Source organism: Balaenoptera borealis (assembly GCF_965194805.1).
Source record: "Balaenoptera borealis genome assembly, chromosome: 1".
Taxonomy (NCBI): Eukaryota; Metazoa; Chordata; class Mammalia; order Artiodactyla; family Balaenopteridae; genus Balaenoptera; species Balaenoptera borealis.
In genome coordinates this window covers 152,151,245-152,174,442 of record NC_138860.1, presented here as the reverse complement: position 1 = coordinate 152,174,442, position 23,198 = coordinate 152,151,245, and the positions used below count along the sequence as shown (strand labels likewise).

Genomic DNA, 23,198 nt, shown 5'->3' with positions numbered 1-23,198 from the left:
AGAGAATTTAAGTAACATGCTCAATCTTAATTATTTTCTTCTATTAAAGTTATTATTTATTGTAGCAGGTTATTAGACAATGCTAAGAACATTTCTGGTTTCCTCACGTCTTCTCGGGTAAACAGAAAGCTATCATTTATGTATGTTACTCTCTTAATTTTATAAAAATAAATGTATCACATTTTCTATCAGTCTAATGGGGAAAAAACAAACTAAAAACAACAACCACATCCTTACTAACTTAGCCATGGACAACCAACCAATAACTCTAATGATATACTATAATGTCAATATTAAAATCAGTTGTTTATAAATAAATGTAAATGCCTACACACAAATAATTTTTTTCTGAAGTGTTCACTTAAAAAACAAATTTTGCTATCTTCTGATTATTTTTAAAGTTTCATAATCCATAAAACATTTTCCAAAGGCACAGTGTTTAGATTGTGGAATAATTAGACTCAAGTGGCATCTACATAAACAGATTGTTCAAAAATGTTTCTGTCTTCCACAAAGAATTCCTTTAGATTAAAGTATATGATGGTAGTGCTGAGAGAGGGGTAGTAATTATTATCCAGATAGAAATGTAATATTTACTAGAAAATAAGAAATGGTAATTAAACTCTTAGCAATAATCATTATGTGGGTATTTATTGTTAGAAGATGTTTACAGAGTCTTAACATCTTTTTAGCCCTATTTACTTTAAAAATAAGACTTACTTCAAAATTCTTGAAACATTCTAATTTTTTACTTTAAAAGAAAAATGGGTATCTGGTTAGAACAACCAAGATTATGATAAAAGTAGCCAAAATGGCCTCCTCAGATGATAAAATTTACTCTCTTGGAAAAGAATAATCACTGGAAACAGGACAGAGATAGGAAACATTTCAAAATTTACAACAGGAAAATTATTATGAGTAGACATAATAATAGTTAAAAATTACAGACTAGGTCTTTTCTTCGAGTTTTTTATGGTAGTGAAAATTATGAGTGTGTTTAAGAATACAGTGCTATTAATATTAACTATAAAAAGTAACTTTTTAAAGTGCAGGTCTAACTATTGGAGATGCAGTTTTAAAATTAAATAAAATGATTAGATTGATTTTGAAGTATCTGTAATTTAGGGAAAAAATTTTTGTGTTTGGGACATTTCATTAGTAATATCTGAATATCTGTATTTTTTTAATCAAGGAAAAATTTAAGTCAAATCAAGCAGCATCAAGTTCCTGATATTGATGTTGTAACATTACCAAGAGAATGCTGATATACTTGGCTTATTGACACCAGTTCTGCAAGTGAACTCAAATTATTACAATTCGTCTTATCCTCAACATTATTTGATTTATAAAATTCTTCCAATGGATTCCAAGCATTTGATTCTGCTTAATATCACTGCCAATTAGACTGAAAGTGGCAAAAGAGAGAGGAGGATATAAAACTGCCAACTCAGCTGTCACTTACGGAGTCATCTGTGGCAGAAGATGGCCAGCCCTCCCATAACTGATGGCGAACAGGGATACTCGTAAGGTCATACACATTTCTCTTTACCTATAAAAAGAAAGAGAATAATTAAAATAGGGTTTCCACATGACTTATGTTAGTTGCCAGTCAATTTACGTGATACACTGTGTTTCCTCTGTTTTCGAGACTCAAAACAAGAATTTGAAACTAGGAAAACACAAATCATAAAAATTTTATTAAAAAATCTAAACCAATTTTAAACCAAGGTTAGATGAAATAATAGTTCAAGCAACAACCCCCCACCCCACCCCACTGATTATTTTTATATTCCTGGATGGCTTCAAGTTTCTTTTCAGTCAAGAAACTTCAAGTACACAGTTCACGTAGGACAGACTACATGACCTAATTTATAATTATACATTTTAATAATCTATTTAATTTTAACAATGACTCAAGATATGCAATGGTTCAAATAAAAGATACATCCCTAGTTTCTAAGTGGGACAGAAAAGGGTGTTAGTTTTTTTTCCAAGGGGGTGGAAGGAAAAACCTGAAGTTTCCTTCATTGTTTTATGTACATTTCAAGGATATAACAACTTATTAATAAAGCAGCACAGGGTTATTTCTTTGAAATCATTCCAAATTAGAAACTATTTCAACAGAATATTTATTAGCTGAGAGCCATCCATTAATATGCTATTTAGGCCCTTCCCCAAAAGAAAATATAGTAATGATAGTTTTTATTTTAAATACTGGTAAAGTTAAAAAACTGTTTCTCTCAAAAGTAACATTATACCTTTTAACTTTATTTGTTTGTTTGTTTATTTTTGGCCACACCCACGCGGCTGGTGGGATCTTAGTTCCCCAACTAGGGATGGAGCCTGCGCCCACAGCAATGAAAGTGCGGCGTCTTAACCACTGGACTGCCAGGGAATTCCCAATACCTTCTAACTTTAAAAGGAGAAGAGGTAAGTGATTTATCAGAATAAAGTGTCGGAAGGTTAAACTCTTTATCCAGTAATTATCATATCTTTCTTTAGATTTTTTTTCTAAATAGATTACAAAAATTCTCTTTCATTCCATATTTACAAACAAAATAAATTATCAAATCGTAAGAATGAAGAGCTCATCCACCTTAGCTAACTCTTCAGGTTAGTTCTGGGGTTACCCTGCTGTAACAATGAAGCTAATTTTGAAATGCTGCACATAATAAGTTCTATAATGACTTCAATGTGGAAAACAAGCAGCATTCATTCACGTTTTTAAAATGCAGAAGCCTGAAGTATCGCGTTGTCCAATTACAGCATTTTGTATCACATTACTGTTTACTATACATAAACACATCTAAGTTACCATTCCAGTGAAAGAGAGAAATATATTCACTGGGGAAAGAAAGAAACAAAACAAAACCCAGAACTTAATCTATTTTTATCTCTAATGTACACCTGTGAAAAAAGACTTAGTAAATGAGAACTGAGGCGCTTGGGGGCATGGTTTGATCCCCACTCAATTCAAACAAACAGCTTTTTTTCACAGATTCTTAGCAATGGCCAGTCTACCATGCAGTATTTTGTTTATGGTCAGTCACATCAAGTTTGGAAATTTTCATTAGTCATTATCAACCCAACAATTTAACCAAATGCAATCTAACCTCTTACCACTTCCACTAGCTAGGACTATTCTGTCACGCTTAAACATTGGTGCTCTTGGGGGAAAGGTGTTCCATAAACACAAAGTATTATTATTATTGTTTATTAATAAAAGAAAGTGAGAGGACAAAAGAAGGGAGTATGAGGAAATTTTAGGTCTCAAGGCAAAAAATTCCTTTCTTAAAGTTAGTTTTAATTATGTTGTCTAGATAAGCCAAGGGTCAGCAGCTATTTTGAAGGTGGAGGGGAAGGCAGGACAAATATTTACATCTGTTGGAAAGGTGGCAAGGCTACCCTTGCATTGGAGAATATACACAAATACTATGAGTTGAGTATATAAACAAATAACTCTGCAGTGGGATTCTTTAAATTCCACCTTAATTCCAAAACACAACAACATGGTATTATGAAATAAACAGTATTTTTCTTCTTTCATTAACTCATCTGTAACTGCACTGAATGAATAACATTCCTTTGCTATTCTAAGCCTGAAAAGCATGTTCTGGCTATAGTGTTATGTTGGTATAAAGCACAACGCCAGACTGATGTGCTGAACAAAAGTGATCAAAGTTAGAGTAATGTTAGCCATTGCACAAGTATTTGGCTTCATTGTTCTCCCCAGAATGACATCTGTTAAGCAACTTGTCATAGAATAAACTGGTTAATGCAGAAAGAACTTGGCTGAGAGGGTACAACGTAAACCATATTTGGCTAATGTTTGATTGTTCCAATGGAAAAGCTAAATTCACAGTGTTTCTGAAAGTAAGCCAAAAGAACCTCGTGTTAAACCATAATCACTAAACAACAACATAAGTGAAAACAAATAAGTTTTTCAAAAATAATTCCATGTTTATCAGTGCTGAAGCCATAGGCAGATTTTACCATTATATGGAAGAAAGACAAGTGATAAGACAGCAAAAGTACATAATGAATGATGGTCTTATTAATAGAGATTAAAAAATTCTACTGTCTTTATTGATGATCTTATTTAATTAAAATTTTAAGTGACAATTCTGTAGGGAACAAAAAAATCAGAAATGTACACAAAGCAAAAGTAAAAATGATTCTTTTAAAAAATTAGTATTCTAGGAAAGCTGAATGACAAAATATAGCTAAGTATAAAATGAAGCAGATGAATTTATGGTCATCATGAATCAAATGAAGGACACAGTTTTCTCAGAGAGAGAAGGATGGAGGAACAGAGGAGGCAGAGAGGAAGGACTAAAGGGAAGGGGAGAAAAGGGGGGCCAGGCGAGGGGGAAGGTTGAGAGACTGATTGATTTGAGAGATTTAAGAGCACTTGAGAGAGGCAGAAAGAACACACATACAGGCTAGGATGCTGTAGCTGGCATGCCCAGCTGCAATTACTGTGCTACTTCTGATGGAGTTTCATCTTTAGAGATTTGTGTTAAATTCCAGTTAAGGACAAGTGGCACTTCACAGGGTAACATTTCCTAGGGGCCTTTTTGTCTTACATACTTTCTTTGATCAGCATTGGCTCAAGATTATGCTGAATCTTCATAATCTTTTCAATTCTTGTTATGCATTAAGCTCTAAATCTATGAGATTTTAGGCTGCTAAACTATGCAAATGTTTCAATTAGTTCTGAAAAAATTTAATAAATGCTTTGATTACCAGCTGAACATTAAAATTATGTTACAAACTATACTGTATATGGATTAAGTGTTCTAGATTGACAATAGATTTTCCAGAGCTTATTTTCCAGATTTTCTAAAAGGACAGTTTCACTTCTCCCCCATTGCTTCATATGAGACAGTTGTTTGTGACTAAGAAAAAAATATTTGAATCAGATTACCTTGAAATAGTACAGAATTAATGCAGTATTGATATATTTCCTTATATTTGTTTTCACTGTTAATAAAACAATGTAAGCAATGCTCTCCACTTCAAACTTCATATTTCCTCATTGTGGAAATTTCAATGATAAACACAGCACTGGGAAAAAGATCATTTTTTTATGACCTGCTCAAAATAAAATTATGTAAGACATTCATCTCCCACAAAATTTTGAGTTCCATAAATTTTCAAACAGTTTTATATTTCAGTTAAATTTTATCAGAATTTCTTAGAAAAAAAATTCTTAGGAAGTTACTCTGCTAAAGGCCGAATTTTGAGGCTCAGATTAGCCTTAAATGAGCTGTCTGTAGCTATTCAAACTGAAAAATATAAAACGTGGTAGATAACTTTGTCAGCTGTATTTTATAGCTAAATGTTGTGAGCTAAATGTTGGTCACACTATTGAAAAACATTTTAGGGAATTTTAAATTTCATTCAGGTATTATCCAAGTGAAAGCAGATTCTGATTATAGAAAAGCCACAAAGTTTGAGGTATTGTGGCATAATGAGAAGCAGAGAACTAGATTTCTAGTCCTAATTCTGCTGTTACTGCGGTGCAAGTTGGTGGAACCTGAGACCTAGTTTATTCAATATTCGAAAAGAATAAAACAAGATCACTACTGATTTTCAAAGCTCTAAAATTCTATGATTTTTTGAAAATATTGGCGTTAATCCCAGATACAGGAAAAGAAGAGCTAAGTATATTTAAGATAAACAAGTAAAGAGGGAAAGTTTAAAACCATTAAGACTAGAAAATGAAAGAAAAATAGTAAAGAGTGATTAATACAAGACATCAAAAAGGAAAATTGCAAATAATTTTGGTTAAGAAATACAGATATTATTACATTTATAAACATTTTAAGTGAATTTTTCTTCTTGGATAAAGAAAAGTCTTAGTTTTTGCTTTTAATTGCACTGAAAAGTCTAGATTTTGTTTTTTTTTTTAAAGAAAAGACTAAATAATACTCTTCTCCCAGGAGATCTCATTTAAAAATAAAACCTGTCATACTGGTTTTCCAAATAACTATTTCATCAACCAAACAGGCTATGGTTTTGCCAGAATACTACAAGCTAAGTGATACAGTTGTAAAGTTCTATTAATTTATTTCAACATCTTTAAAATTTTGAAATCTGGCCTATGACTTTTCACATATCAAATATTTTAATATGGCAAAAAATAGAAACCAAATATTTAATTGCCGTGGGCTTAGAACAGTTATCAATTTGTTAGCACTCTAGTTTCTTGATTTTCTGAATTAAGAATACTATGACAGATTACAACCCTTACAAAAAAGCACCCTGAAACTACATATATGTATCTCATTCTCTTATCAGTCTTAGAAGAAAGAGGCCTTTGGTCATATTAGAACCGGAGCTTATCCAAGTTTTAGAGTATCAAAATTTGAACTCCAAGTAATTCACAACATCAAATGATGCTCCAGTTAAGAGTTTGCTAAATAATAACTGCACTGAATAAATAAGTATTTGTGTGTGTGTGCGTTTTAAGTAAGACATACAGACTAGGCTTAGTTCCAGTTTCTTAGCAATCACTGGTGCTCTGAAAGGCTTATAATAGTTAAGAAACCAATCACTTCTGATACAGACTGGGTTTTGAACACATACTTCATATCTAAGGACTTTTCTTTTTCTTCTTTTTTAACATATTGTATACTCGTTGCAATTGCACATGGATTTGTTTTACTATGATGCAAGTTAAAACCCTCCTAAAAATCCTTCTTGAACAAAAACACTTGAAACCGGATGGTGCAAGGGGAATGAGAAGGTGGCATCAGTAATCAAATGTTAATTAGCAAGCTTTTTTTCCCCCCTTCCCTCAGGGCTGGCCTGTGTTGGAGAATTCAAATCAGAAATCAATGCTTCAAGTGTTTAACTATTACTTCTTCTCATTAACCATTTAAGAGACTCAGCAATTCTCTCCTCATAAAAACAGTAACTCGAGACATTTCTTTTTCTCAAATACCATCTTTGCAGAAAACAATGAGGATGTTGTTTGAAGAAAACTGTAAAATTGAAGTTGCTTTCAACCTGGCTTTAGGCTGCGTTCTGTTCTATTAAAACATTTTTTGGCTCTAACTGAATTCTTCATTCCAACAACTGTAACTAAGTTTTACTTTGTACCATACTTTAAAAACTTATTTCACCTCTTACTTGTCTGCAAAGAAATCTGACAACCGGCATCTTAAGAGATTACCAGGAATGATGCCAATAAAGTTAAGCAAATATGGAAAGTAGTTTGAATGCATATAGTTAGAAATGGATTTTAGCCATCCTGAGAAACTATCAAGGATAAGATTTAACACTTTCATTAGAAACATGGTTATATTCAGAATTTCCTATCCTAAAAGTTTGGTGTGGGTGAAAATGATATAAAAATTGCAATGTTAGATCATAAAGTAACTGAACTAATGGCCATAAATTTATTAAAATTAATTCATATCTTTAGTTAAAGGTTAAGCCTGGATTTTAAAAGAGAACTCTTAAAGAGTGAAGGAAATGTTTATAAATGAGCAAGGCTGAGTATGTTTCACAAATGGGAACAATTATTTTTTCTGCATCTGTGGTTCTCAAAGTGTGGTGCCTGGACAAGCAGTATTAGTATCACCTGGAAACTATTAGAAATGAAAATTCAGGGTACCCGTCCCAGGCCTAGTGCACTGGAAACGCTGGGACCCCACAGTATGTGTTCTAACAAGCTCTCTAGGTAATTCTTACCAAGTCAAAGTTTAAGAAGCATTGTGTGAGTTATAGGCTCTCCCAGATAGCCATGTCTTTCTAACTTACTGATTCAAAAGTTCTTTGAACTCTTGCCTAAGGTAGCTAGTCCTTTTGAGAATGAACATGATTAATAATGATTTGTTAGGGAAATTCTAGAAGTGCTGTAATTTTTTCGATGATAAAGTGATTATTTTTAGTCTAAGAAAGTAATGAAAGATAGCACTACTTCACTACAGATTCCATAGCACTGAAATAATTGATAAATAATAATCTTCATCATTGAAAATCTGTGTTAATCTTCAGTTTTTCTGCCTTAAGTTTAAGTGTGATTGCTTTCTGGCTATAATATATATTTGGTATTGCAGTAAAACTGCAAATCCACAATAAATCATCTATTGTCACACTAAATAAACTTGGAAGACACCTGTACCTATCAGCTGAATTGAGGAAATGTCCCTAAAGACCAGAGAACTGTTTGAAGCAAAGGAAAGACTAAACAGTTTTTGGTTTGTTTTTTTGGTCTCTCTCATAGGCTAGCTGAAACAAGACCCAAAGGAAAAACAGTGGGAGGTTAACCTCATATCAATCAGTCAAGACCTTATCCTAGAAGGCAATATTTCCTCTCTATACTTTATGGAAACAGTGTAAGAGCAAAGTTTTTCCAACAATGGCCTAATAGATACCATAGAAGTGAATGTTTTTTATTGTCCACAATGAATCAAACATCAGTCACTCATTAAATGCTCTTAAAACTTCCCCTTTTAGAATCAGGTAAATTAATTTATAAGTCCTTCCACAAAGGAAAACACTAATTAAGTCAAAAGTCGATCCTAGGGACTTCCCTGGTGGTACAGTGGTTAGGATTCTGTGTTCCCAATGCAGGGGGCCTGGGTTCAATCCCTGGTCAGGGAACCAGATCCTACATGCATGCCACAACTAAGACTTTGCATGCCACAACTAAGGAGCCCGTGAGCCACAACTAAGAAGCCCACCTGCCGCAACTAAGACCCAGAGCAACCAAATAAATATTTTTTAAAAAAGTAAAAAAAGTAAATCCTAGAAATAACTGGAACAATTATAAGAACATTTTTAAGGAGTTTTACTTTAAACTTAAACCATTTTATAAAGTTCAATTTTATGTACAACTTTAAAGATTGGTCACATAAACCAAGAAATACTTGTATACCAGAAGTACTTTGATTTTTAAGTCTGAATTTTAGTAGACAAACCATTTGTTATAATGTCAGAAGCGATATACAAGTTAATCTTAAGGACATAATCGTACATGTAAGCCAAATATTTAGCTACAAAGATATTCACTGCAGTCTTGTTTATTATCACACACACACACACACACACACACACACACACACACACACACAATTGGCACAAATTTAATATCCAGTAATAGGCTAAATCCAGTCTGCTGTCTGTTTCTGTAAATGAAGTTGTATTGGAACACCACTACCTCCATTTGTTTACATACTGTCTGTGGATGCTTTTGTACTACCAAGAGGGCACACTTGAATAGATGCAACAGAGATCACATGCCCTGCAATACCTAAAATATTTATTATCTAGCCCTTTGCAGAAGAAGTTTGCTGACCCCAATGGAGAAGAATATTTAATAACGTAAAAAGTTGTTAAATATTAAAGAAAAATCAAGTTACAAAATTATGCCCATTTCTGTTTATTAAGTTATACATATACATATATGTATATGTACATATGTATGTACACTATATATATGCACAGAAAAAAGATATAGAACAAATATTAAAATTTGTTCCCTCTGCATCATGGGATTATGAGTCACTTTTATTTTCTGTGTATCTATCTTTTCTAAGTGTCTATTACTTCTGCAATAAGAAAATTTTTAAAAAAGTTTTGTTTTCATTCAAAGTAAAGACATGTACTTGGAGCCAGAACAACCTGGTGTTCACTTCAGCTGTGCCACTAACTATCTGAGTGACCCTGAGTAAAGGAAAGGGAAAGGAAAGAGAAAGGCAACTGAACATTTATTGAGCATCTTCTATAGACCAGGAACTAGGTTTTATGTTAATATATCCTCACAATAAACTTTTACATGTATTATTATCTTCATTTTACAAATAAGGAAACTGAGGCTCAGAGACAATAAATAATTTGCCTAAGGTTACTCCAGTTAGTAAATGGTGAGATTTGGATTTAATTGAGTTCTACAAGACTCTAAAGTCTAGATTCTTTTATGACTATGACATATCTTCTCCGAGCCTGAATTTCCTCTTCTATAAAATAAAGGGTTATTATCCTTAAAATTTTTTTTCACCTGACACTTTTATAATTGTAATGGGTAAGAATTTTCCATAAGACTCATTATGCTTACTCTGAACGGTGAGCATTAACTGGTAACAAGTAAGAGTACGAGTGACCAACTATGGGTGAACCCTCTGTCAAGAGAGTAACTGAGCCTCTTCATACCTGTTGTGCTGTAACAGGCAATGAAGAGCAGTTACAGGCTGTCAGTTTTGTACTTTAAGTGCTGTAGAGGAAGGACAACTGCAAGAATAAATAGCAACTTGTTATTGTTTCAATGACTGAATGCTGCCTTCACAGTAAGAGGGTTCCTGGTGTCACACACAGCTGGGAAAGAAATAGTAAGATAAAAAATTTTCAAGGAAAATAAATCAAGGTAAAAGGAGAAGAATAGTTAAAACAGTAAATAAACTTTATCGTGTGAGGGTTAGCAAAGGCTCTTCCTTGTATAAACTTTTGCCCAATGCCGTCTGAGTCTCTACACAAGACTAATGATAAGAGTTTTGTCTGGAATAAAAATATAGGAAGACATTCACACTATGGGCCTGCTGCTTCTACTTTGCCAATATACAGTAAATCAATTTGCCCCATCTTGTTATTCCAGCTTTCCCTCTCTCAACGGTTGGGCACTGTTGCCAACCCCTCTTCTGTGCTTTTGATTTGAACAAGTGAAACTCTGATCAGATATCTGTCTTATTTGCAACCTCTTTAAGTTCTAAAATAAAATTGCATCTATAAGGAAGACGATGTAGGGCAATGCCATTAATCTACTCTGCTAATTTGTTTTTCACAGAACTGTTATTTTCTTTTAAATTTTACACACACACACACAGACAAATTAAACTACTTGCCTTGCAAATGTCATTCACTTAGTTAATGCGTAAGTCAGGATAATAATGCAGATTTTAAAAATTCTTAATCCATTTCTTCTTTCCTCTTAAGAATTTTTTTCTTTCCCTTAAAGGACCATTGCTTCTATAGAAACTTCAAAATTTTTCAGATGCTGGCAGTCTTACTGTTTTTGGTGAAGACCCATCTTTATATTTTGATGAAGACTGTGTGTATCCTTCCCCACTCTGGTAGCACCACAATGATGCTCAGACATAATGTTTATGTTTGCTTTGCTGCTGTCTGTTGCCCATCCAGGCTTTTGCCTTTCTCTGAGATGCTGAAAAAAGTGGTGGGAACCATCAGCAATGGAACCTCAGTCTATAATCAGGTCTCTAATAATTTTATCTTTTCTTGTTAACAAAAAAATGCAAAAAACAAAGACAACAAAGGGACTTAGTGTGGGGGTCTGCCATGAATACTAAAGTGCCTGGGGGTGTGGCTCATCAAGTGAAAATAAACCATTCAAGTCACCCACATCAAGGAGAAAGTTTGGGAACAACTAGGCCAGTGTTTGCATTTGGGGCCCTGGAGTCAGGAGAGTTACATTTCCCTTCCCTCTGCTTAACCAAGGCACCAAAGACAACCTACTTAACCTCTCCTTTTGGAAATATTAAGTAGTCTCCAAAGAAGAGCCCTGAGAGATATTTAAAAGTGTGTCTGGTCAGGTTTTCTGCTTTTAACTTGCTACTTTCCAAGATCAGCTTAATTTTAGCATTACTCTCTCTGAGATGATAAATGTGGGTAGAAAGGCAGGAAGGATATCTTAAGAAAAGTAGCTGCCTTGGCCAAGAGCAAAGTTGTAATAAGAGGATAACCACCAAAATTACATACCTAGTTAATTTTAGGTGAATGAGGTAGAGCTGGAGACTGGTTCCAAATGACAATTTAATTAAACCTTTCAAAGTGAATTGACACCATGAACGAAAGTCTAATACTGTACACTCAACCCTAACTAAGGGCTGATCATGCCAATGCTCAGAAGCTCCACACAACTGGCTTTTAATTGAGGCAGTTAAAATCACACCCCAAAGGTTTCACTATTAGGACTGGCTCTGAAATGAAAATACAGCTGATTTATAAAGAAAATAACAGGAATACCTTAGTATCACCTCTTAATGTATTATTAAGATCAGAAAAAATTTTAATCACATGATTTATCAAATAAGCAGGCATTCTAAATAAACAGCCTGAAGTCTCCTGTTAAAAAAAATTACTCCTATTTATTCATTAACAAAGCTATTCCTTAGCTCATCCCTGCCATAACCTACTCTATTCAAAACCATATGGGAAAGGACATTAAAAAACCGCCACAAACCATGGACTTCTGGTATTAGTGCTACACACTGCATACCCCTATTCATTATTCTACCTCCCTTGTTTAATCTATCATTAAGATTCAGTGACCCTACACTAAATTTAAAGCAGATCCTTCCTTCCTCCCATGCCTAAATTCACATACTTTTCTAGTTGGGGATGCCCTCAAGTATTAACAACTCTACGGGGTTTCTCTAATCTCAGCTCTGAACTATGTCATGCTATAGAACCAAGAAATTGCTGTTTTACATCTCTAACTATGAAGGCTTCCATAAAAAAGGTCCATATAATTTACTTAATAAGATAAAGGGGGGAAAAATCAGCATTTAATAAGTATTTTTTTCATTGTATATGGTAAAAAAGGCACATGGAGACATTATCATATGTTGTGTTGTCTTAAAAGTGAATAATACCTAAAGGCATTACTTCAACTGTATTCATCACAGAATTTAGAGTCTTAAATAATGATGAAAATGGCAGGTGTTGACTATCTTAATACATGGAAAATAGAAACATATTGTTTTAAATATATAGTTGATAAAACAACCATTCTGGGGAAAAGAGATTTCAAGAAGTTAAGCAAGGTAGTATTTCTAAGACATATTAAACTTCATTTTCAAATTACAAGCAAAAAAATCTAATGTAAATGTGGCAAAATAAGGGATAAGGAATTGTGTATATGAGGCCTACCAGCTGCTAAAAGAACTTTCTGTGATGACAGAAATGTTCTATATCTGTGCTGTCCAATAGGGTGGCCACTAGTCCCATGTGGCTACTGAGTAATTAAAACACAGCTAGTGTGACTAAGAAAAATGATTTCAAACTTTATTTCACTTTAATCAATTTAAATTCAAATTGCCACATGTGGCTAGTAACCACCCTACTGGATAGTGGATTAAAATGAAGAAAGTAAAGAATATAGAGCAACACAAAAATATACCACTGATGTTTACTATACTATATATACATGCTATATATACTATGTATACTATATATACATACTATATACTTAAACATGCTTCAACTCATTCTTATTTCTTTATAGTCCTTGAGACACAAAGAAGAAATATTGTGCTAAATTAATTTTTCATACTTATTCTTTTATTGTTTTTAATAGGAACTATATGCATTAATTCCACATAATTAAAGGAATAATGATAGAATACACGTAATGATACCTTACTTGAAAAAAAAGAAAAAGAGCAATAATGAACTATAATATATTATAATAATTAAATATCCAAGACAGTAGAATATTCTTTAGTTAAAAATGTAAGCTTATAACTTACATAGCTGCCACATTATATGGGTCTAATTATTCATCAATTCATGCATTCATATATAAAATGGTTACCTGGGAATGACTACAATGATTTAGATGTTACTATAATAAATCATGTTTCCTGTACACCTGGCAGTTTTTTTTTTATTTAAGTGAGTGATGATTGAAAATTAATTCCTTCTTTTGGGCCAAGATCCCTAAAACATTCATAGAAGCAGAGCTGGAAAGACAGGTGTAAGGGATGCTACAGCCACTACCAGTCTCATACTCAGTCCCTTATTGATTCAATAAGTTCTTACTGAGCATCTATTACTCAAGTGACTACAATACAGCAAAGAAAGTTGTGAGTAGACAAAATACAGATTTCTACACTCCCTTAAGGAACCAAATCTAGTTGGGAAGAAAATGTGTGAATTGTTATTTACAACACACATACACTTGTTATAGGACTTTTATTTTAAAGGTAATGTAAAATTTTTATTTTAAAGGTAAAATGACTGAATAAATGAATGAAAAAATTACAGATAGGACTGAGTTAAGAATTAAATATAAAACTTTTGCCTCCTTACAAAAGCCATTTCATCTCTTTATTAGTGCTAAAAATTAGGGTGACAGTAAAATATATTTTAAAAGAAATACATAATGTACTGCTAACAAAGTGCTAGGAGAATTTCTCACTGGACTTATCAATATAAGCAGCTAATAAACCTGGTCTAAGTTTAACAAGTACATTCACTGAGTGTTAATAATTCATGAGCATTCATTCAGCTGTCCAGCCAGTCAACAAACATTTATTGAGTGTGTCTACTAGAGGAAGGCACTATTTCGTAGTAGTGACTAAAAAGACAAAGTCTCTGTCTTCATGGAGCTTACGTTCATTCTACATAGTAGGTGTATGGTGGGGGGAGGGGTGCGAAAAGAGACAAAAAAGAAATATGAATATATAAACAAGATAATTCAGAATTAGGTTAAGTTCTACTCCTCCCAGTCATTCTCTACTTTGGATGGGTTGAATCCTGAATGAGAAGGTACAAATCCCAGAAAGTGTGTTCCAGGCAAAGAAAACATGAAATGCAAAGGTTCTGTCAGATGCTTTACATACACGTATATATTCTTTAATTCTTATTACCAACTTCAATGCAGTTTTTATTCTTTATAGAAAATGCAACTGAGGGTCCAAATTCTCCAAGTATGTAGCAGAAGCAGGATTCAAAAAGAAACCTATGGGACCCTGAGGCACTTTCTCTTTTTTACTGTTTATGATACTTCCCCCCAAAACTAAAACTAGTTTTCCAGTAGACCATTACCCACCCCCAATCCTTACCAAAGAAATGTTACCCATACTTTTCACTTACTTGGCTAACCCCTCCTTCACAGACATGCATCAGTTCAACTAGACTAAATAATCATAAATACCAAATTACTGTCAGGTACAAATTAATAAAGTTTATTATACTAAGAGCTAACTCAAAGGAATATTTCAGAGTTCTGATCAAAGATACCTTGTCTTCAAACACAGTTGGGTGTTGTTTGTATGTTTTGCTTAAGTGAAAAGATATTGTCATGCATTCCAAAATAAATGGCAAGTGCATTTGATCGTATTTTATTTTTTTAAAATAAATTTATTTATCTTTTTATTTTTGGCTGTGTTGGGTCTTCGTTGCTGCGCAGGCTTTCTCTAGTTGTGGTGAGCGGGGGCTGTTCTTTGTTGCGGTGCGCAGGCTTCTCATTGCAGTGGCTTCTCTTGTTGCGGAGCACAGGCTCTAGGCGTGTGGGCTTCAGTAGCTGTGGCACGTGGGCTCAGTAGTGTGGCTCGCGGGCTCTAGAGCCCAGGCTCAGTAGTTGTGACGCACGGGCTTAGCTGCTCTGCGGCATGTGGGATCTTCCTGGACCTGGGCTCGAACCCGTGTCCCCTGCATTGGCAGGCGGATCGGATTCTTACCCACTGTGACAACAGGGAAGTCCCCATATTTTATTTTTTGTCATGTTTCACTGCATTATACTAGTAGTGAATAAATTTGAGGGTGTCTATTCTTGAAAATGTGGCAGCCTAGTAATCACATCCAATGAAAGCCAGTTATTTCAGAGCATCATTCTCTGACCACCCCCCAGCATAACCATTCCTTCCTCATGCTGTATATTGAAAAAGATGATGGGAATAGCTGTTGCTAAACTACAGCTAGACCCCTATCACCTTGGACACTTTAAAGTAAATCTGGTAAACCTTCTATACGTGCATGTTTATGGTTCATTCATTCATTCACTCATTCAACAAACATTTGTTGAGTACTTCCTAAGTTCCAAACCCTGTCACTAGAGCAAGCTTTCTCAGATGCAAGTGTCTAGAGCAGCCAGACAGGAAACATAAACGAGTGAAATGTGATGGGCAAACGGCATTCAGCCTTAGTTTTAAGGAGGCAATATTGGGGTGTTGGGGACTATGGCAAACCAGACAGCATGCCTCTCGAAGGAGGCAGCTGCTACTCCAGAACAGCTGATTGCTGCTATGGGGTTCAGTATTGCTAGAATTTTCTGATTCTTCGAGAAAAGCCAGAAGCCAGGAATCCTGCATTGTTTTGTTTTGTCTTGAAATGTGAAGCTTTTAAACATCTAAATGTTGGCAACCAATTCAAATTTAAAACACTCTGGGACAAAAACTCGTAGCCAGACAAAACAGTCTTGTAGTTGTCAGTGTGCAACCTCTGCAGGAGAGATACAAAGATAGATAGAGATAATATTCTTGCCTTCAAGAAAGTCGCAGCCCAGTGAGGGTCACACCCAGAAACAAATATTCGTGGTACAATGTGATAATTATAAGGATAAAGATATCAATAAAGTATTAGGAGGGTAGAGAAGAGACAATTGTAACAGCTGCAACTACCATTTATTGAATGCCAGGGCACTGATCTACCCACTTTACATGTGTTACTACATTTCATACTCACATCAACCCTGTGTATACAGAAATGACTTTATTAAAGTGGCAGACCTGGATTTGAACTCTATCCTTTCCAACTTTAACAATCTGTGTTTTTTCTACCGTATCACACCAGTACCCACTGCACTAAACAAAAGTCTTAGTTTCTAAAGATCAACCATACGAACATGTGAAAATGAAACAAACTACTTTTTTACCCATTCCACCTCATTCCAGAAAAAAAGGAGAAAAATTTCTTCTTTTCAATTTAATAATCACACTGGAAGATACTTATAAAACACATATTTAAGATGTGATTTTTAGACATTGACACTTGAGTTGTAATATATCTTTGCATCATGAAGTTTTGTTGAAAATACTGGGATCCTAGTGGTTAAAGAATTATATGTACTAAATGTGCAGTAAAATTTATGAATTTAATTAATTTATTTAGCAGACATTCAAATACACTTACAGGTACTAATCTAAGCACTTTGTAGATATTAACTATTTTCACAATTTTTCTTTTTTTTAAGATTTATTGATTATTTATTTATTTATTTTATTTATTTTTGGCTGCATCAGGTCTTAGTTGCAGCATGTGGGATCTTCATTGAGGCATGCGGGATCTTTCGTTGTGGCGCACAGGCTCCTCTCTAGTTGTGGCATGTGGGTTTTCTCTTCTCTAGTTGTGGCACGCAGGCTGGGTGGGTCGGCTCTGTAGTTGTGGTGCGCGGGCCCCAGGGCACATGGGCTCTGTAGTTCGCGGCACGCAGGCTCTCTAGTTGAGGTGCATGGGCTCAGTAGTTGTGGCACGTAGGCTTTAGTTCCCCCACGGCATGTGGAATCTCAGTTCTCTGACCAGGGATCGAACCCGCGTCCCCTGTATTGCAAGGCGGACTCTTTACCACTGGACCACCAGGGAAGTCCCCACAATTTTTCTTTTTTAAACCACTTTATTGAGGTATGATTAAAATACAAAAAGCTATACATATTTAATGTGTACAATTTGATGAGCTGAACCCATGAAACTATCACTACAATTTATGCCATAAATCCATCCATCACCTCCAAAAGTTTCCTCCTATCCTCTTCATTTATTATCATTACTATTACTTTTATTTTGTGATAAGAACACTTAACATAAGATTCACCCTCTTAGCAAATTTTTAAGTATACAATACAGTACTGTTAACTATAGACACTGTGTTTTACAGTAGATCTCTAGGAATTATTCATCTTGTATTACAAAAACTTTGTGCCCTTTCACTAATACCTTCCCATTTCCTTCTTCCCCCAACATCTGGCAACCACCATCCTACTTTCTGCTTCTATAAATCTGATTATCTTAGATTCCTCATATAAGCGGTATCTTGGAGTATTGTCCTTCTGCGTCCGTCTATTTCACTTAGCACAATGTCTTCCAGGTTCATCCATGTTGCTGCTAACGGCAGGATTTCCTTCTTTTTTAAGGATGAATAATATTCCATTATATTTATAAATCATATTTTCTTTATCCATTCATCCAGAGATAAGGCATCTGAGGCACAGAGAGGATATGTAACTTAACCACCATCAAATAACAATAAGTTCTGGAAGTAGTATTCTGATCCAGGCAGTCTGGCTCAGTAGTCCATACTTTTAACCACTATGCTATTCTGCCTCTCTATATTTTATTCCAATTATGATATACTAAAAAGAGCAATAAATTACACACTACAATATACAGTTGGTCTACAGTAAAACTAACAATGTGAATCAAGTGTGTCGGTGTCATTATAATTTAACTGTTACTATATGCATGTTAACTAATCATTTTTTAATTCAATAAATACTAAAATAATCTGGTTTGGAAACTACTATAATATCACTAAGCTAATGATACGGAAAAAAATGTTTAATTTCGAGTAATTAAGGAAATGCATATTAAAACAAAATACCATTTATACCTTTCAATTAGGAAACAACTAAAAATATTGACAATCTATTGTTTGGTAAGAATACAATGTAACATGCATGCTTAATACTGCTGGTGGGTGAAGAAGTAGGTAAAGATTTTTGAGGGGGGAATTTGGCAATATCTATCAAAATAAGTGAATGTAACCTTTAACCCAGACATTTCATTTCTAAGTAGCTATCTCAGAGAAATCCACCCAATTCACAAAGTAGGACGGTCATGTTTTATTTTTTAGACTCCTGAGTTCCTGAGTCATTTACCATGAAAGTATTATTCATGTACTTTTTTGAGTAATTAAAAAAAAAAACTATGATGGAAAAATTGTTGTTATACTTTTCAATGTCAACCTGAGTGTATGGGATACTTTCTTCACTTTATTTTACATTAATAAATTTTAAAAAGTATGAATTGTGAAGCAAATCTAGGCCACATATGTAAACTACAAAAGAAAAATAATTAATTTGTATTTTTTGGATAACTTAAGACTATTTGAGATAGCCACTATCCATTCAAAATTAACACTTGGCATCAGGCCCTTCCCCTGCTATAAGCAGCTTTAACCAACCCGTAACCCCCCACCTCACCCTTTAAGATATCTCAAAATACAGAATCTAAAAACTGCACAAAAATGGAATTTCTCCAATCTCTCATAAATCCAAATAGCATTAGCCTCATAGACAAGTGTATAGAGACTGAGTAACCAGGCAACTGTACACTATTAAAACCGCAATGTCATTTTTATTTAACTCATGGGTCAGGCAATGTCAAGCATATATCTAAGGGCAAGTTCATTAGTGTTTGACCACAGTACTAAAGGGAAACCTTTTTAACTCTAGCCTACACATTTCACAGAACTCACCGATTTTTATAAGTAAAACAGAAGGAAGAGGGCAAGAACTAGACAACCTGATAAAGTAAAATTAGTTGCTCTTTAAAAAACATTTTCCTATGCCAGAATCTTTATCTACCAAATACAATGAATGAACACAGGGTACATTGTTTTGTAGTTGCTAAATGTGGAAACAAAATTACATAGGGAAGCCAGTTCCAATTTTTTAAAAGGTGTAGTTATTAGGTTTTTAAATATCAACTTCATTCATTTATTCCTTTATTCATTCAACTAGCTATTAAATGCCACATGCTTTATACATTACCACATCCCTCAGTATCCCTATTAAATATATGGCATTATTTCCACTTTAAAGATGAGAAAAGGACTTGCCCAACTGATACACCTGCTTCTCCACACAGACATTTAATAGACAATGAAAATGTAACAGCCAAAACTAAATTATCATCACATTCAGTCCTCCCTATTTCAATAAATGACACTACCATTCACTCAGTTACTCAAGTCAAGATTTCAGGAATCATCTTTCATTTCCCCCTTAATCTCACCATCCATTCCCTCTTAATCCATAACCAAAACAAGACTATCATAATCTCTCAGCTGGACTATAACGAGAACCACCTCACTAGTCTAGGTGCTTTCACTTTTGCCTTCTGCAATCCACTCTACACACAGAGCAAAAAGAGCATTTTTAAAAAACAAAAACTAGGTCATATAATTTCTCTATTTAAAACCTCCAAAAGCATCCCACTGTTCTTAGAATGATTTGGCCACCACCTACTTCTCTAAATTAATAATTTATTATTATCCTATGACCCACCAAGTTATATGTTTAAAGATGAATATATGACCCAAGCTGAGTCATTTAAATCAGCAGCAAGAATTCTGCTGTAACCATGAGAAAGGCAAATTTCACTTAAGTTACTATACTGGCAGAATAAACTCAGAGCTTTATGTAGTAGCCACTATATCACTACTTGGGAAGCTACTGACTAAGAATAAAGATACTTCAGAAGAAAGTAGAAGCAAGAGATGGACATAGAGAACAGGTTATGCTGACTTGTAGTAGACTCATATCACTTCGTTTATTATTCAAACATTAACAACTTTCTATATGTCAAGCACTATGCTGGGTAGACCCTGACAGGATCTGAAGATAAAAGAAACCTTTTTTTCTATGTATATCAAAAAAATAACGTTTCCTTAAAACGCGGTTACTTTCATGCCTCCATGCTTTTTCCTCTTGTCCCTTGGAAAATTCTTACTCATTTTTTTTTTTTAACATCTTTATTGCAGTATAATTGCTTTACAATAGTGTGTTAGTTTCTGCTTTATAACAAAGTGAATCAGTTATACATATACATATGTCCCCATATCTCTTCCCTCTTGCATCTCCCTCCCTCCCACCCTCCCTATCCCACCCCTCTTGGTGGTCAGAAAGCACCGAGCTGATCTCCCTGTGCTATGCGGCTGCTTCCCACTAGCTATCTGTTTTACATTTGGTAGCGTATACGTGTCCATGCCACTCTCTCACTTCGTCCCAGCTTACCCTTCCCCCTCCCCATGTCCTCAGCTCAATTCTCTATGTCTGCATCTTTATTCCTGCCGTGCCCCTAGGTTCATCAGAACCATTTTTTTTTTTAGATTCCATATATATGTGTTAGCATACGGTATTTGTTTTTCTCTTTCTGACTTACTTCACTCTGTATGACAGTCTCTAGGTCCATCCACCTCACTACAAATAACTCAATTTCATTTCTTTTTATGGCTGAGTAATATTCCATTGTATATATGTGCCACATCTTCTCTATCCATTCATCTGTCGATGGACACTTAGATTGCTTCCATGTCCTGGCTATTGTAAATAGAGCTGCAATGAACATTGTGGTACATGACTCTTTTTGAATTATGGTTTTCTCAGGGTATATGCCCAGTAGTGGGATCGCTGGGTCGTATGGTAGTTCTATTTTTAGTTTTTTAAGGAACCTCCATACTGTTCTCCATAGTGGCTGTATCAATTTACATTCCCACCAACGGTGCAAATGGGTTTCCTTTTCTCCACACCCTCTCCAGCATTTACTGTTTGTAGATTTTTTGATGATGGCCATTCTGACCAGTGTGAGATGATATCTCATTGTAGTTTTGATTTGCATTTCTCTAATGATTAGTGATGTTGAACATCCTTTCATGTGTTTGCTGGCAATCTGTATATGTTCTTTGGAGAAATGTCTATTTAGGTCTTCTGCCCATTTTTGGATTGGGTTGTTTGTTTTTTTTGATATTGAGCTACATGAGCTGCCTGTAAATTTTGGAGATTAATCCTTTGTCAGTTGCTTCACTTGCAAATATTTTCTCCCATTCTGAGGGCTGTCTTTTGGTCTTGTTTATGGTTTCCTTTGCTGTGCAAAAGCTTTTAAGTTTGATTAGGTCTCATTTGTTTATTTTTGTTTTTATTTCCATTTCTCTTGGAGGTGGGTAAAAAACGATCTTGCTGTGATTTTTGTCATAGAGTGTTCTGCCTATGTTTTCCTCTAAGAGTTTTATAGTGTCTGGCTTTACATTTAGATCTTTAATCCATCTTGAGTTTATTTTTGTGTATGGAGTTAGGGAGTGTTTTAATTTCATTCTTTTACATGTGGCTGTCCAGTTTTCCCAGCACCACTTATTGAAGAGGCTGTCTTTTCTCCACTGTATATTCTTGCCTCCTTTATCAAAGATAAGGTGACCATATGTGCATGCATTTATCTCTAGGCTTTCCATCCTGTTCCACTGATCTACATTTTTGTTTTTGTGCCAGTACCATACTGTCTTCATTACTGTAGCTTTGCAGTATAGTCTGAAGTCAGGGAGCCTGACTCCTCAAGCTCCGTTTTTCTTTCTCAAGATTGCTTTGGGTATTCGGGGTCTTTTGTGTTTCCATACAAATTGTGAAATTTTTTGTTCTAGTTCAGTGCAAGATGCCAGTGGTAGTTTGATAGGTATTGCATTGAATCTGTAGATTGCTTTGGGTAGTAGAGTCATTTTCACAATGTTGATTCTTCCAATCCAAAAACATGGTATACCTCTCCATCCGTTTGTATCATCTTTAATTTCTTTCATTAGTGTCTTATAATTTTCTGCATACAGGTCTTTTGTCTCCTTAGGTAGGTTTATTCCTAGATGTTTTATTCTTTTTGTTGCAATGGTAAATGGGAGTGTTTTCTTAATTTCTCTTTCAGATTTTTCATCATTAGTGTATAGGAATGCAAGAGATTTCTGTGCATTAATTTTGTATCCTGCTACTCTACCAAATTCATTGATTAGCTCTAGTAGTTTTCCGGTAGCATCTTTAGGATTCTCTATGTATAGTATCATGTCATCTGTAAACAGTGACAGCTTTACTTCTTCTTTTCCGATTTGGATTCCTTTTATTTCTTTTTCTTCTCTGAGTGTTGTGGCTAAAACTTCCAAAACTATGTTGAAAAATAGTGGTGAGTGGGCAACCTTGTCTTGTTCCTTATCTTAGTGGAAATGGTTTCAGTGTTTCACCATTGAGGACGATGTTGGCTGTGGGTTTGTCATATATGGCCTTTATTATGTTGAGGTAAGTTCCTTCTATGCCTACTTTCTAGAGGATTTTTATCATAAATGGGTGTTGAATTTTGTTGAAAGCTTTCTCTGCATCTATTGAGATGATCATATGGTTTTTCTCATTCAATTTGTTAATATGGTGTATCACATTGATTAATTTGCCTATATTGAAGAATCCTTGCATTCCTGGAATAAACCCCACTTGATCATGGTGTATGATCCTTTTAATGTGCTGTTGGATTCTGTGTGCTAGTATTTTGTTGAGGATTTTTGCATCTATGTTCATCAGTGATATTGGCCTGTAGTTTTCTTTCTTTGTGACATCTTTGTCTAGTTTTGGTATCAGGGAGATGGTGGCCTCATAGAATGAGTTTGGGAGTGTTTCTCTCTCTGCTATATTTTGGAAGAGTTTGAGAAG

At 34.6% G+C, this 23,198-nt stretch overlaps 1 protein-coding gene across 3 annotated transcripts in view; it reads right to left on the bottom strand.

Moving 5' to 3' along the window:
* The window catches only part of FAF1 (Fas associated factor 1), a 481,277-nt gene that overhangs the window by 208,124 nt on the left and 249,955 nt on the right, over positions 1-23,198 (bottom strand). For all 3 annotated transcript variants that reach the window (XM_082370942.1, XM_082370941.1, XM_082370943.1), the window contains one exon: positions 1,463-1,549. In XM_082370942.1, the coding sequence (XP_082227068.1) occupies positions 1,463-1,549 (87 nt within the window). The remainder of the gene's footprint in view (positions 1-1,462; positions 1,550-23,198) is intronic.